At 33.0% G+C, this 18,034-nt stretch overlaps 1 protein-coding gene across 2 annotated transcripts in view; it reads right to left on the reverse strand.

Annotated features, from left to right (window-relative positions):
- The window catches only part of LOC145277610 (ribonuclease P protein subunit p40-like), a 60,275-nt gene that overhangs the window by 14,225 nt on the left and 28,016 nt on the right, over window positions 1–18,034 (reverse strand). For both annotated transcript variants that reach the window (XM_080129137.1, XM_080129136.1), the window contains exons 4-6: window positions 12,762–12,909; window positions 6,445–6,513; window positions 4,757–4,852 (exon numbers count right to left, since the gene is read on the reverse strand). In XM_080129137.1, the coding sequence (XP_079985263.1) occupies window positions 4,757–4,852; window positions 6,445–6,513; window positions 12,762–12,909 (313 nt within the window). The remainder of the gene's footprint in view (window positions 1–4,756; window positions 4,853–6,444; window positions 6,514–12,761; window positions 12,910–18,034) is intronic.

The following is an 18,034-nucleotide window of genomic DNA, read 5'->3' on the forward strand; positions in this document are numbered from 1 at the left end:
ATTTAATTTTATTTGTTGTTGACTTTTCGAAGTTGCTTTAATTCGAAAAAAAAACGTATCCAAATATTTATTTTCATGAAAAAAAAAGTAAATGAAAAAAAACAAACTATTTTATAAAAATCCGATGTTGCTTTCATTACGAAATGGTTGTATTAAAATTCAAATTTTATCACGCCAAGTTTTCACTAAATGTATGTCCAATTATATATATTATTATAGAATAAATGTATTAGTTTTGTTTCCGTTTTCATATGGCGCCTGTTGAACCCTGATGAATATGTCATGTGAGTGTCTGCTTTTAATAACCAAAAATGTTCCATGGAAAACTGTCCCGTTCTCAAGAATAAAATCAAAACATTTCCAAGTAAACGGGTCTCAGAATAGACACCCCAAACCTCCTATGTTAAGGAAGGCTTTCGGAATAGACAACCCGTAACCGCGTCAGCAAGGTGAACGAGGATTTTGCCGCAATGTTATAATGTACGGGCATATCATTCTATGCAGAAATTCCTAAGCGCCTTTAACACTAATGAATGTAGGTGACTGAAATAGGAATTTTACGAATAAGGACAAAAATTAATTTCCCCAATGGAAGAAAGTGTTTGTACACGGGAGAAAAAAAAGTTATGGGAAATTTTTTGCACGGTGAGCTTACCAATTCAGTTAAGTTTTGAATGCCAATAAATCCAATGTAAAAATCCATTTCGACATAAATAATAGTTTTCTTCATATAATTCAAAGAAAATTAGTAAAGTCAACTCCTAATGAAGTAAATATTACAAAAAAGCAAACACCTTCTTTGTGCTAAGAAAAGCGTAAGTAGTGAAATACATTTTGCTTTGATTTATATCGTAACGATGTTTACAATTGCAATGAAATCTGAAAAATTGAAACGTCAAAGAAACGAAGCGAAAGAATACGAAACGCAGTAAACCGGAACTGCAGTTATTAGAGATGCATATAGAAATGCATTGTTTACATTTTTAAATGTAGTATTTCTCTATTGGAGTCGGTGTCTTTTTTAAAGCACACGTGAAACGATTTGTTACTAATCGAGATTAATATCTGCGTAATCGCTTTAAGTGAAAGTTTGACATCTTACATTTTGTAATGCGCTAACTGTAAAATTGATCTTTAACTCTGTAATCGGGAAAACATAAACAGAAGAAGAAAACATTGAATGAAACGAAACGAAAGGAAAAGGAAATGATATATTATATGTTAATGAATAAAAAAAGAAAAGAAAAAAGGTGAGAATCGTTTGTTTTTCCTAGTGTAATAATGTATCGAAATAAATTGTAAATAAGCAATGTATAATTAGGTGTGGTGCGTTTCCCGCAATAGGAAGCATTTCAGTTTTTGTATGCAACTACAAAACCCGTAGTCGGTGTTCGTTCGTATTAGTTCCTCGTGAACGATGAAGCGGCGGTGTAAATGGGGAGCAGGAAAAAGAGGAATTAAATAAAGAGAAAAGATTTTACAACTTCCATTGATTCTTACCGGTTTTGGCAGTGAACTCTCACCAGAAAAAATATAGGAATATACGATTATCGAGCAAGTGTAGAGGTAATAGGCCTATAGCACACCTCAGATTATGTGCTGCAGTTTGTGCATATTACATTTTCATGAAATGTCTCAAGTTTTAATCCTATTAAGGTCAAACTCAGAGGGGACAAATGAGTTCATTGTATTTATATAGAGAAGATATATGCTTTATATATATATATATATATATATATATAAATAAAGCATAAATTTAAAACTACAATATTTAATATCAATTTTAAAGAATTTACTCAGATTGGCGCTTATCCTATTTCACCACAATATAAAAAACTGCTCATAAAATAAACAAAATAGCACAAAAAATTTATTATTTACTTACTTGTTAAGTTTTACAAAAGATAGTAAGACAAAAATTATGCAAATTCATCAAATATTATTTAAACAAGAAAAAAAAAAAAACACATTTTAATATCAAAATGTCTCCTCTGTCATTTTCTTCTTCAACTGCCAAGAGATATAATTCAAACAAGATTTTGGCTATAAATCGTTTACTGATAAAATCTGATTTTATTTTATAAAAAATACTGGATGCATGTTGGAGTACAACCTTTTTTAACTTAACAAGTACATAATTAAGTTTTTATTCAATTATAATTTTTTGATATTGAGGTAAAACTAGATAAGCACTTTCACATTTAATCACTTTTATTATTTATAGATTTCCTAATTTAGCAATTATATTTTTGAAAATTATTTTTCTATTTGAACAACTATGAAATTGACACAAAAACATGAAACCATAATTGAGATTCATTGAGCAGAAACACCAAATTCAGATATTGTAGAGTTTTAATGTTTTAAGATAAATGGTTTCAAACACTGTGAAACAAGGAAATTTCTTGGACAGACCAGGAAATGAAGGACCTAGATCGCACTGTATTATTAAGCTTGTTCGAGAGTGTTAGGCGGAAATACAATAATTTCCATCCAAGAAAGTGGTAAAGGAATACATGATTATGGAAGAATTATTCACAATGATTTAAGAATTTCCTCTTTCACACTGCAAAGGAAGGAAACTTCCACAACAATTCAAATGCAGAAGAAAATTTTTGTTTTTCGGCAAAATTTTGCTGAAAAACAAAAATTTGCTGAAATGAAAAAAAGTCATGACAGATAAAATCATCTGGTTTGATGAGAAGTTAATTTTTTTTTAAAAAATGGAAATCGTTCCAGAGAAGGCATGAAGCAACTTGATCTAAGCACCTAAAAATAGAAGAAATATATTGCTTCAAGGTCAAAAAACTAATCAATGATAAATCGTAGATGGATAGAAAGAAAACAGCAATTCTTCCTACTTTGTCAGAAATGTGAGGACTAAAGGACAAAATAAGGCAAGCAAGAGTCACAAGGCTATCAAAAGTTCACTTTCTACCTCCCTTGAATTTGTTGAATTGATTCACAATCCATGCAAAGATTGGGTTATTGATAAAGCTATGATGATTCAGCAAGATGGAATGACTGTCCACATTGTGAAAGTCAGTCAAACTCTGGTACTCTGCAGCTTGATAAGCTCAATGTAGATTCATGGTTACCATTTCCAAAAATGTTGATTCTTTTTCAATTGCGATTCTTTCTATTTTTACACCATTTATCTTGGTAATTTTATAATAAAATCATTCCTATTTCCAACTGTTATTTTCCTATGTAATCCAAACTGAAAGGAAGAACCAGACTGGAGTGATTCTATAAAAATACTGTTATGTATGTTTCCATAATTAATAAAATATTTCATCGACGACTAGTTAAGTACAGGACATTTTGGTTTGGGACAAAGTGATCGGGGTTAGGAAATTATAAATGTAAAATCTGTTATATATATATATATATTACAATAGAAAAATGCGAAAATGAAAAGTAATATGATTAAGCTTAAACATGGAAAAGTAAAGGACTAGCTGTTAAAACTCGAAAAGAAAGGACCAGATATTTTAGTAAAAAAAAACATAAATTTATAACTTTAAATATTTCAGCATTAAGAATTGATTATATAATGTTATAAATTGAATTAAAAAAATTCTTAATGCTGCAATATTTTAAGTTATAAATTTATTATATTTTTTACTAGAATATCTTCTTTTCTTTTCCAGTTTTAACAACTAGTTATTTATTTTTCCAGGTTTAAGCTTAACCATATTACTTTTTATGCTCGCATTATTCTATTGTAATTCATGATTTTTCCAGGCTTCCAGTAAATTCACTCATTCTTTGTTTAATTTCAGTCTTCTATTTTGCCCCCATAAACATGCACATATGTATTAACAATGTATGGCACTTGTTTGCTTTTAATAAAATCACCCAATTCTCTGTTTCACTTGTTACTTCTCTTTTCGCGAGAGCAATGAATTGGTAGCAACAGTAGTTTGTTGTAGCGATGTGGTTGCTATGGAAGCCAGCCATAAAAAAACGTTGTTCACCCCCTTATGTTTTTTACAATTTTGAACATCAGTAAATTCATCATAAATTTCGTTTTACTGAACGAAAATTGAAAATTGTTTTTCACAATATAGCTGAGAAGGTGATTTATAAACTGTAATAATTGTTCGAAATTTGGTTGAAAAATGAGCAAGCGGTGAAGCTTTAAAGCAGTTCTAAATGACTAAAACTGACACTTAACCATACATTCAAACATTACTATATTTGAATGTAGTAGTAGTAGTAGTAGTAGTAGTACTACTACTACTACTACTACTACTACTACTACTAATAATAATAATAATAATCTAAATGTTAAGTCTATGAAGAACAGAGCTTAGTTCCGCCAAGGCAATATATATAAAAAAAAATAACTGGGAATTCTGGCTATGTCAAGGTTGATTAAATAATAAATAATATTATGTCAAGGGTGATTGAATAATACATATTATATTGCTTTCTGATTGGTCCATTGCCTCCATCCCTGAGTATAAATGAAATCTTCCAAATAGTCACCAACGTACAACAATTATATAAAAAATGCTGCAACATGACTTTAATGCTTTTTTATTTGTTCTAACACATACCCTGTACACATTTTTTTTATTTACTAACCGACAAGAGACATCTGAAGAAGGCTGGAGAGTACAACTGTTGAAATGCTGTGAAAATGAATGAAAAGAACTGAGAAAAAAAAAAATGGTTGCAAAGATGTAATGGCAAAACAAAATGTTTTAATTTAATTTTAATTTCAAAATGTTGTCAAAAATGTTCTTACCATATCGATGGTGTCGTGTATCATGAAACTGAGACTTTTTTCCTTCCAAACCCAAGCGTTCGTAAGTATCTTTCGTTAAGTTCATGACTAACTTACCTAAAAAAAAAAAATAATAATATATGGAAATATGTTTTTTAATCTGCATTTATTTTTGTCAAAAATTTTTACGTAGAAAAGAAAAGTTCAGTGACCGGCTATAGTCAAGGGTGACCCGAAGTCCGCTTTTCATTAACTGCTACACCAAGGTATAGGGGAGTCTGCCACTTCATTCCCACCCTTGATCCTACCTTTAGAATGCTGAGTATTTAGCAATGGTGTATCAAGTACCATTTTTTAAATCTTTGGTAGGACTTGACCAACGATTGAACTCTAGTCTTCCACCCCATTACTGAACATGCCTACCATTATGCTAAACTACTATTGATTTTATATACCAGGTCCCTTCTGCTGGTGCAGTGATGAAGCTTCTCAAATGCATTGTGAAGTTAGGCTGTAAAAGAGTGTTAACTTTGGTTAAAATTGGACTGTTCCTTCTTTAATTCAATACTTTTATTGTCAAGCAAATCAGTGAAGTTTTGATACTTATTGGAGACATTCTGATACAAAACCTAACTAAGAATACTTCCAGGCACATATTTGTGTGAAATTTTTAAAAAATCAGTCCAGCTGTTTCAGAGTTAATAGAAAATGAACTTAGGCACACAAACACGCACAGAGACAAAGTGATTTTTATATACAGCGTGATCCAAACATAACTCCCTATTCTAAAATAGTTATAATATATTTTTTAAGTATAATTTCTCCAATTAATAAAGATGAAAAGAAATTATATTGCATGAACTTTTATTTAAAATTCAATATAGGCACCACCATTTGCTACCAGCTTTTCATGTCGACCATCAACTGATTTGACAAGAAATTGTTGCGGGATGAAACTAATAACTATGTATTCTCCCTTCAAGATTAAAAACCAAATTTATATAAGAGATCTGAAAAGAAAACAAAAGCATTTAATTATCACACATTAAGTAAAATACCCACGCAAAATTGAGAAACATATTACAGTATTTGAATAAATTATAGTTATCTAAGAATAGGGAGTTACTTTCAGATCATCCTGTGTAGAGACGGAGATTAGCAATGAAAACAAGATTTAAAATTTAAGCATGACAGACAAACAGAGCTTCCTTTAGAAATCTGTGTACATATCTAAAATATTATTTCAAGCTTAAGCATGAAAGACCAACAGAAATGTGAGAACATGCCTAAAAAAAAAAAAAAAAAAAAAAAATTGGAGGCATTCTGATACAAAACCTATCTAAGAATACTCCCAGACACAACAATTACATTTGTGTGAAATTTAAAAAAAATCAGTCCTGCCATTTCAGAGTTCATAGAGAATGAACTTAAGCACACAGGCACACACACACACACACACACACACACACACACACACACACACACACACACACACACACACACACACACACACACACACACACACACACACACACACAGACAAAATTTTAAATTTAAACACAACAGAGCGTCCTTTAGAAATCTGTGTACACATCTAAAATATTATTTCAAGCTTAAGCATGACAGACCAACAGAAATGTGAGAACATACTTAAAAAAAAAAAAAAATCACAAAAAAAAATAAAAAAAAAAGAAGGCAATCATGCTTACCAGATGGCAAAAGAGCTACACAGTCTTCTGTATCAATCTTTGTGCCATGTGACATCATGTAAAGACGACCTAAGATGAAAAAAGACATTTAATGTTCTCTCAGTAAATGAAAATCGTAATAACCAACAGTCTTTAACTTCTAGTAGTTAAAATACCTATCTCAGCTAGATTAATCATGTTCATTTGATATCTATTTTTTTCTATTACAAATCTATTTATAATCTGATATAAGAATAATACGATCGATATAAAATGCGAGTGTTAAAGGCAGATTTAGATCTGATGACCTCAGAGAAATATAAATTAAATCTGGACAGTATAGAGAGATGTGTGTAAAATATGGTGGCATGTTTTGGACAGCTTTTAGAAACTGATATCTAAACTAACCTATTCAAGTCTTTATCCCTTTTTCTCTCATCCATCTTTATTATGTTTTCCTTAGCCTTCCCCTGCCAACAGAGCTTACTACATCAACTGTTCTACTAACCCAAGAGATCTCATTTATTCTTTCAACGTGACCATATCAATGAAATCTCCCGTTTTACACACATCTCCCTATACAATCCAGATACAATTAACATTCCTCTGAGGTTATCAGATCTAGAAGTGTAAGCAATGTTTAGTTTCAGATGGTTCATTGTTCCACACAAGTACTAAGAGGCGACTAGTTTTCAGTAGACAGAACAGTTTCCGATGGTTTGTTGTTCCACACAAGTCCTGAGAGGTGACTGGTTTGCAGCAAACAGTTCCACAGAGCAAAAAATTCTTACCGTGTTGAGATGGAAAAAAAAACATGCAAAATTGCTACAGAAAAGGTTTAATATTTATGGAGCAATTCTGGTTTCTGATTAGTTGGTAGCAGAACGTTAATTCGATTTGTCAGTTCCTAGGAGCATCGTTTATAAATAGAATCGCCCGACTGTGTGGGATCATACCCCATTATGAATCAAAAATATTGCAACATCAGATCTAAGTATTTTTTTAACACATTATATATTGATCATATTGTTCTTGTATTGGAGATTACAAATAGATTTTTAATGGACAAAATTGTAAGACCAACTCAATTTCATTTATGTTTTTAGTAAGTATTAAAATATCAACACATTGTAATAAAATATATAAAATGAACTCATTTTTCCCCCTGTGATTTTGACCTTAATCGGATTAAAAATCAAGACATTTCATGCGAATGTACTATGCACAAACTGCAGTACAATATCTGAGGTGTGTTATAGGCATATTACCTCTCCACTTTATCGCTAATCGTAGATTCCTATATTTTTTCTGTTGAGAATTAACTGTCAAAATCGATTAAGACCAATGCAAGTAGTAAAATCTTTTCTCTCTAATAAATTCCTCCTTTCCCTGCCACCCATTTACACCATTGCGTGATCGTTCACAAGGGACAGTTATGAACAAACACCGGTTTCGGTTTACTGTACTTCATAGTTGCTTAAAAAAACTGGAATGGAATTTCACCGTGCCTTTCCATTTGATGCTTCTTATTGGGTGAAACGCACTACACTTACTTTTACGTTGCTTAATTACCATTTATTTCCCAAGATTTATACACTAAAAAAACAAGGATTCTTTCCATTTTTTTTTTTTTAATAAACATATAATACATCATTTCCGTTTTATTTTGTTTTGTTCAATGTTTTTTTTTCTGTTTTCGTTTTTCTGTTTATTTTTTAACTTTAACATCATTATTTTTTATTTATTTATTGAAACAGGGTTATTACTTCAATTATTCTTTTACTTCCCCCCCTCCCTTACACACACACACACACACACACACACACACACACACACACACACCTACAAACACCCGGCAAACACCGGGTACCCCCCGCTAGTTGTAAATAAACTATGTTCTGTACTTGATACTTCTAGTTCCAAAAGTAACCAAAAAGACTAAAGTATCAACCAGTATGGCAAGTTCATCTGCCAGTTCCAGCCGAAAACTCAGGCATTAATCAGGAATCTAGGAAGGATCAATGAAAAAATATGCAGGCTCAAGTCATCTGCACTATTTAACAAAATATGTCTTGAAGAAAAAAGTGCTGCTCAATATATATGTTAGTGAGAGGACGATTCCAATATTTTTCTCAATTCCGATACAATCACTGATTCTGTTTTAAAATCTCTTAATATGAAGTTGTAAAATTGTTTTTTGGTTTTTTAATTATTTTCTTTTCAGATAGTTGTTAAAACCCATGTATTATGTTCATATATTTTCACAAATGTAAAACAGACTTTTTTCGGTGATCCATAGATTTTAATTTGACTGGCAGTTTAAAATGTATAAGTATTTCATTTTATCTTTAGTCCCAGCAATGAAAAATTAAGTTCTAAACAAAATCAAACCAAAAAATAAACATTTAAAGGAATTTTCTTTTTAGCATCAGAAAGTATGCACTAATTTTTCTTGCCCTATCTTTGAATACCCTTTATGTAAAATTTCAAATGATTAGACCAGTAATTTTCAAAAAATTTTGACCCATAATTTTAACCCCTTAACATTTATTTTCTTGGACTCAAATCAAATTAAAAAGTTTGATCCATGTCCAGGTAACCTACATTTAAAATTTCAAGTGTTTAGACCCAAAATTGGCAGAGGAGTTTGGTAGAGTTTTCAAGAGGTCAAATTTTTTAACTTTGACCCCTTGACAGCCAAATTTCTGGCCGACACTGATTATAAAGATTTTCCCAAATCTCAGTACTCCTTATGTCAAATCTCAAGTCTGCAGACTGAAAATAAGGAATTGTGTGTGTGTGTGTGTGTGTGTGTGTGCGCGCACACACACATTTTCACTTTTATGCATATATAGATTGAATTTTATTTTTTTATCATGGATTTTACATTATTTCCTGTTTCTGCAACCAGATTTCAAAACTTCAATTTTTATACTGTCCCAAAAATGTGTCATTGCGGGACTATTTACTTCCTCTGATAAAAAAAGAGTGTACATTTCCGAAACTCTATAGAATTATATTCCCTGTTTTGGGAACATTTGATGATGCAATGAATAACATAAATTTATCTGTCATCAGTTAATGCTTCCCTCATTTCAAAATTTTTCGGGATAAATTAAGAAACACATTTGACAACTAAACAAAAAGCTAAGAATACATTTTATTTAATCTTGCAATAAACTTATACAAAATAATATGGAAGTCATATATATCACTGGAAAGTATCTTATGTGGCTCACCAAGAACTCATTGTAGCTATGCAACACCAAAACTCTTTCATACAAATAATGGCCGAAAGAAAATATCAAAAGCTATCTCTTACAATCTACTCCCAATTATATCTTCATCCGTAAAAATGCTTCTTTAAAATCAAGAATTTATGTTGCAAGTGAAACAATCAACATTTGTGAGTAATTTTTTCCAAGTGGTGACTAGAAAAAAATAAAATGTTTATCATTTGGCGATTGTGTTTTTTTCAATGACAATCTTCCAAAGTTCAATGTATTTGTTTATTTTTTCATTCCAAATAAAGCATAGTGCCACTAAGGGGCTACTATTTGGGACCAAATTTGGAGAGGTACTATGTAGGGAGTTGGGCAGCGAGATGTCTGTTCACATTACACTTGCAATTCTGCATGTCACTAGTTACAGAAGCAGGGGCCCAGGAGTTCCAAAGTTTAGCAGTTTGAGGGAAGAAGCTATTTTAGTAGATGGCTTTCCGACATCTAGGGATCTCTACAGTGTAGTGATTTTGCTGTTTATTGGGTTTGTCGAGGCATTTACGTCGAGGAGCACTAGTGCTTGGAGTTCGTCCAAGTACTGTCCATTAAAGTACTTGTAAAACAGGTATAGGGATGGCACATTTCGGCGATGGGACAGAGGTTGGAGTTTAGCTGACAGTGTGCTATTAGGCTGGCAACTCTTTTTTTAATCCTACCTAGGAGCGCAGACTAGTGGCAGATGCACCAGCTCAGATGTGACAACAATATTCCATGCATGGCCAAATAGTGGCTTTTCAGAGATACAGGATATTCTCAAGTGTGAGTAACCATCTACCACGTTGAGAGTCCACTTTCCTCACAGCAGCCATGGCAATTAGCTCAATGTATTTGTTCCAGTTCATGTTGTTTGTGAATGTTAAGCCTAGGAGTTTGAGAGAAGCATTTTCACGTAGTGTATCATTAGCCATGGCAATCAGTGCTTACATTACCATCTAGTTTCAACCCCATTCTACTGGAAGACTGGAAGTCTTCCTTTAGAGTTTTAGCCATTTCCTTAGATATGTATTCATTTGTTTTTCTTTTGTGTCTATTATTGAGTGTAGTGTCATTTTTTTTTTTTATTATTATTACATTTTCACCCCAAACAAGGCACATTGCCACTTTGGTATAGGGGGCTACTTTCAGGGGTAACATCTACTGGGGTACTATGTGGGGGTTTGGGCAGCAGGATGTCTGTTCACGTTACACTTGAACTTCTGCACATCAGTTGGGGAAGCAGGGACCTGGAATGGAATTCCAAAGTCTAGCGGTTCTGGGGTAGAAACTACTGGAGTAGAAATATCTTTTACATTTAGGGATCTCTACTGTGTTGGGGTGAAATTTAGCTGCCTGTCGGGTATGTCGAGGGTGTTTACATTGTGGGGGCACAAGTGCTTGCAGTTCGTCAGAGCATTCACCATTAAAATACTTGTAGAACAGGCAGAGGGATGCAACATTTTGTCGATGGGACAGAGGCTGAAGCTTAGATGCCAGTTTAGGGCCTATCAGATTGCCAACTCTCTTTGGAACCTTGTCTAGGAGCGAGAGACTAGTAGCAGATGCATCAGCCCAAATATGACAGCAATACTCCATACATTGGCGAATGGTGGCCCTATAGAGGTACAGGATACTTTCGAGTGTTAGTAATTTTCTAGCACGGTAGAGAGAGCCTACCTTCTTTGCAGCGGCCCTGGCAATGCTTTCAATGTAATTGTTCCAACTCATGTTTTCTGTGAACGTTAGGCCAAGGAGTTTGAAAGATGTACTCTCAGATAAAGAGTTGTTGGCCATTGCTATTGGTGGTAGAGAAGGTTTCTTGAAATTATTGAAGGAAACTAGTTTAGTCTTGGCGGCATTGAACGTGACCATCCATTTTTGTTCCCATTCCACTACAGATTGGAGGTCATCCTTTAGTGTTTCTGCCATTTCTTGTCATCCTCACAGAGACAATTTTATCAGAGTTGTTGTTTATGAATATCAGGAATTATAAAGGTCCAAGGATTAACCCCTGTGGTACACCCACATTTATATCATGTTGTTCAAATGTATGACAATCAAAGCCAGCCTGGATTTTCCTATTAACTAAGAAGGATTTGATCATGTTAAGTCAGCATCCAGTAATTTTCATTATAAGACCATTGTGCCAAACCCTGTCAAAGGCCTTAGATATGTCTAGGGCTACCAACCTAGTCTCCCCTGCCTTATCCAGTGCATGGTATATATGTTCAGGGATTACAGTTAGGATATCTGCAGTAGAACAGGTTTGCCTCAATCCATACTGTTGGTTTTAAAAGATGTTTATTATCTATGAGGTGGGGAACTAGTGCTTGATTTATAAAGGATGCAAAAATTTTGGTGAAGAGAGGGAGGAGGTTAATGGGGCGATAATTTAATGGGTTAGTTCTTTCATTAGAATTCTTGAAAACTGTTACAACAGAAGCAATTTTCTATCAGCCAGAAAAACAAGATTCACATAGATGGTCATATAAGAAGAAAAAGAAACTACATCCAACGCTAAAAACATATCCCTCCAAGTCCTATATAACACTTTCTTATATAGAGTGTTTTTTAGTGCGGATAAACTTTAAATTGATAACTATTTTCTTTAATTGCAGATTTGGCAATTATTAGTTATTTTTAGTTCAGCTTGGTTTGACAATTCAACATGAAGAGACTAGCTCCTGAGCAGCATTTTCAAATTGTGCAAATTTATTTGAAAAAATTTGATGAATGAATAATTTAATGAAATGGACCTTTAACTGGCCACCCCATTCATGCAATTTAACCCCATTAGATTATTTCCTTTGGTGGTGGAGAGATATGTAAAGTCCCATGTCTATACTGATAAACTAGACACAATAGACCATTTGGAAGCCAACATTTGACATGTTATTGCCAAAATATAACCTAATATAATGCATAGAGTTGTGAAAATTTAACCACACATACACGCGAGCTGTTGGAGCTATATGTCGGAAATTGTTTGCTACCTCTAAAAAAAAAAAAAAAATTTAAAACCTTTAAAAACATAACAAAGTGAATAACTGTTCTAGGAATAGTTGAAAACTACAGAATTACCTTTTCTGCAGAAATTCTCCAAGAAAAATGGCGAGATAAGCAGTGAAAGAGGTACCTGCTTCACAAAATAAACGGACATACCATCTTGTTGCAGAGCTTTTTTCAAAGATTTTGGAAGTTCTTTCACACCAGGAATTATTATTCCAACCTTCAAAAGAAAATAAAGTATAATGAAACAATAAACAGTTCTGACGTATTTGAGCTGTTGCAAATTTCTCGTCTTGGGAAAATTTAGATGATGTGATATTTTTTTAGGTGCATAATCTTAAAAATAAAAATTTAACTTCATTTGAAATTACCAGGTGCTATTTTATATCAATAGATAATTAAATCCAAGTTGTATTGGAAAAACAAAATCAAATAAAAGAACAAGTAAATTAGGATTTTTGAAAAGGACAAAACTAAATAAAATTTTTCAGAAATTAATTTATTACAAATAAAAAAAAACATTTTTTTCAACAATTTAAAACATAACCACTTAATATTTTTTGTCTATTAAAATCATTTAATATAATCTGTTTTTTTTTTTTTTAAATCTATTGATAACATGGTAATCTCAGACAGGGTTACTTTTTTGATATTACACTGTTTACAACAATTAACAGGCGACTTACGGACAGAAATTTGAGACTGTTCAAATACATAACTACAAAAGAAACAAACGATGTCAATATTGAAAAAAAAACACCCAGAACCTCCAGGTTTAAATCAACTAAACATGTTATTTTTATGCATGCGCAAATATACATTTATATTTTTAACAACATTATTTCTTAAAGATTTTATATATGTGTATGAACTTAGATCAGACGATAACGAATAAGGCTGGACAGCTACATGTTTTGGTTTCAATTCTAGCTGATAAAAACGAAGTCATTTTTGTTTTTACTTTTGAAATCACTACTATATATATTGGGTACAATATAATAATCAATAGAGAATTGGATCTATGATAATAAATGCAAAATCTGCATCAATTAAAATATCATATTTAAGTGTATTTCATGACTTATGTTGGGCGGCATGCTAGTATATATCTTATGCCTTTTAATTGCCTTGTAATTGGTTTTTAAATGAATTTTACAATATTATAACTTCTCCCTTAACCTTTCAATTTCACCTTATAACTGATTAATGTCTACACTCTAGTCATGATGCTATGTTTTAAATTCAAACTTGGTGTCTTTTCATTTGTGCTGATGATGAGATCTGATATCAATAAAAATCCATTTCATCTCAGAAAGTTTTGTACATAAAATTATTGCTTATGCTGAATTCTTAGAACATACATAAATGAATATTTCATAAATTTATTTACCTACCATTTATCATATGTGTGTATATATATATTATATATATGTGTGTGTGTGTGTGTGTGTGTGTGTATATATATATATATATATATATATATATATATATATATATATATATATATATATATATATATATACCAATGGTGGATGAATATAACGGAGCAGATCCAAAAGGCATTTGACAAAGAATTCGAAGGAATTTTATGGACTCCTGCGCCAAGTATTTGGTCCTCCTACCTCTTCAATATCTCCCCTGATGTCGAAAGATGGTTCTGTTGTCATTAAGGATCCAGAAAATATCTTGAAAAGATGGCAAGAGCACTTTACTGATGTGTTTCACAATCCCTCAGCAGTAGATGCTGATGCAATTGATAGCCTACCACAATGTGATATCATATTCAGAATGGATCGTTTGCCTAGTCCGGTTGAGGTGCAGTTGGCTATCGCACAAGTCAGCGGTGGCAAGGCACCTGATTTGGATGGTGTTCCGGTGGAACTTCTTAAGATTGGAGGTGTGATTATTGCTAATGCTATCCTTGGTTTTGGTGAAGAAATCTGGGAAAGTGCTCCTGTTTCACAGGATTGGATTGATGGTATCTTGGTGACCCTGTTTAAAGGAAAGGGACAGAAGAATGTTTGTGACCACTACCGTGGGATTATGCTTTTGGAAGCTGCTGGGAAAGTTCTTGTACGACTTCTATTAAACAGGTTACTGGAGGATGTTTGTCCTAATGCTATTCCAGAGTCACAAAATGGCTTTAGGTCTGGCAGAGGAACTATGGATATGATTTTTTCAGCCTGGCAAGTCCAAGAGAAATGTATTGTACAACAGATACCGCTGTATCAAGTGTTTGTGGATCTAATCAAAGCTTTTGACACTGTCAACAGGGATGCTCTCTGGTTGACCTTAGAGAAAGTGGGGTGTCCTCCAACCTTTGTTAGAATATCCAAGGAACTGCACAGGGACATGAAAGCTCGAGTCTTGTTTAACAGAAAATTGTCTGATGAAATCCCAGTTGACAATGGTGTCAAACAAGTTGACAATGGTGTCAAACACGTTGACAATGGTGTCAAACAAGTTGACAATGGTGTCTCTATATATTTTGCTGCTCTACTTGCTTATGTATTTCGAGGTTGCGATAAGGGTGTCATGTTAAAGTTTCGAACCCCAGGTCGCACTGTTAATCTTAGAAGATTTAATGACAGAACCAAGCTGCATCAGGTCTGGTCAAGGAGTTACTGCATGCGGACGATGCTGTTTTTTTGTCACACACTGAAACTGATATACAGCATATAATGAATAGCTTTGCTGATTCCTGCCTTTGGTCTGAGGATCAGTCTGTCTAAAACAAAGGTGATGTTCACTTCTGCATCAGGCCAGTTATACGTGGAGCCGAACATCATGGTCTATGGTGCTAGACTAGGAGAAGTTGATTCATTTGTCTACCTTGGTAGTTCTCTGTCGAGAGATGGCTGTCTCAACACTGAAATCTGCAGACGAATTCAGAAGGCATCTGTAGCTTTTGGAAGGTTGGAGAATAGAGTATGGTCTGATCGTGGCATCACAGATAGGACTAAGATCTGCGTTTACAAAACCTGTGTGCTAACCACACTGTTGTATTCATCAGAGACATAGACATTGCATCAAAGGCACATTAAATGGCTTGAACGATTTCACCAAAAATGCTTGAGATGTATCAAACATCAAGTGGCAAGCACAAGTACTCGATACTGAAGTCCTCGTGAGAACATGTTGCTCTAGTGTTGAGATACTTGTAATCAGATCTCATATGTGTTGGGTGGGCCACCTGGTTCGAATGAAAGATTGTAGGCTGCCAAAACAAATTTTTTACAGGGAGCTGGAAAATAGCAAGCGCTCTCAACACAAGAGGTTCAGGGACTCTACAAAGATAATTTGAAAGTCTTACAAATCGACATTGGCACATGGGAAGAACTTACTCTGCAAAGGCTGAAGTGGCGAAAGCTTGTATATGAAAGTTGTGATGCTCTAGAGAATAGAAAGCAAGCCCACAGCAATCTTAAGTGAGAGCTTCGCAAAGGTTTAATTGATGGTCTTAAGCATGACACACAGAGATGGAAATGCAACACTTCTGAATGAATGCTTTTGTCAAAAGCTGGCTACGTCAACCACCTTAAGTCGCACAAAACTCCTGTTTAGGTCAACTTTGCACTTATTAATCCGAACCAAATGATCTGTTTAATATGCAGCAAAGTTTGCAAGTCTACTGCTGGTTTGAGAAGGATATATATATCCTACACTGCTGTGTAATCATCAAACTCTCTAAATGTGCTTAGAGAGAGAGATAGATAGAGTCAGAGTCAGATCAAGAGACAGAGCGATAGTTATATGTTTTGTTTACATTTGAACACTGTACCAAAACAAGAGAGAGAGAGAGAGAGAGAGATTAAATTATAGTCACGGATTGACTTCATTTCATTACCGCGTCCCATTATTTGGTTTAAATTAGGCACCGCCAAAAAATGGCCGAAAAATCAAGTTGTTGTTTTTTTAAACGAAATTACATTTATTAAAATCCATTATTTCTGAGTAACTTTTTTTTTTCCAGAAAGATAAAACCCTGAATTTTATCATATAGAAAGCAGAATAATGTAAAACTTTTTCTACTATTTTTAATTAAATTTTAAAGGTTAAATTTTCCCCAAAAGTTAACAATTGGCGTTTTTTTTTTTGCACAAAAAACGTATATATAGGGTGGGCCAAAATAAGGGTCCTATTTTTAAAAATTCATAAATTCATGTAAGTTTTAAGAAGTGTTTTTCGGCCAAAATTTGTTTTGTTTATTTCAAAAAAATCTCGGAAGGGTCAGTCTACACACACATAAAGTTTGGTGAGTTTAATTTTTATTTTGTGGAAGTTATTCAAATTTAAAGATAGGACCCTTATTTTGGCCAACCCTGTAAATAGTTTAAAAAAAAAGGTTTTTGAAAGAATTAATTTGTTTATTTCTTGTCTAACTAAGATTTAAGGTGATTTTCTATGAGAATATGCAAAAATATCATAATATAAGTACCTGGATTTCAAATAATTCCACTTATTCATATAGGCAACCAGTTACTTCGAGTCGATTTGATTACTGTTTACATTTGTGCTTGATAAAAAGCAAACTACGGAAGACCAAAAAGCCAAAAAAAAAACTTATTTTTCAGTGACGAAAATTTCAATGTATTATTAACGCTGAGGCTGGCCAGTACCAGATGGGTGACCATTTGTATAAGTTTGGTTTTTAATGTGTATGTGTGTGGGGGCCAGGCTCTCTAAAATGGGGAGGGGGCAATTTAAAGCAGAAAAAAAAAAATTATTTCAGCGCGTTTGGTCCACCGTAGTTGAAAGGCGGCAAACGTTTCCAAACTTGATCGAAAAAATAATGATATTTTTAACACAAAGGGCACAATATTTATCAAATTTTTTTTTTGTATCGATTCTTCAAAGCATGCCCTGTTTAATAATGGTCATGCATTATTCGGCTCGCTAAAAAGAAATTGTTAATTTATTTATCAAAGATTTTAAAATGGCTTTTTTCGTATAAATATTAAAAATTTTTTTTTTGTTTTGCTTAGCTTAAATTAATTATTTTAATTAACATATTCACCAAATTTCACACTTCAAAACTCAAAAGCGGGATAATTAAACACAATCGAAGTTTTGATATTTAGACATCAAAATAAGGTATGCAAACAAGTTTTTTTTTTAATCTATAATCCCGTCCCTTACAACAACATAATATGTTTTGTTCAGTTTCAGATGATTATTTTAAGCATATTTGGAACCCCCTCAAAACAAGGGGGGTTTGTAAGCAAAAAGAAATATATATATTAATATTTTTTATGAAAAATAAGTGCACTGCTATAAAGTTCATTCTTCTCTTAATAATCGCTGAAAATTTCGTATTGATTGGATTTTTGGTAGATTTTTAAAAA

This window comes from Euprymna scolopes, chromosome 6 (assembly GCF_053919585.1).
Source record: "Euprymna scolopes isolate OS-2025 chromosome 6, ASM5391958v1, whole genome shotgun sequence".
In the NCBI taxonomy this organism is placed as follows: Eukaryota; Metazoa; Mollusca; class Cephalopoda; order Sepiida; family Sepiolidae; genus Euprymna; species Euprymna scolopes.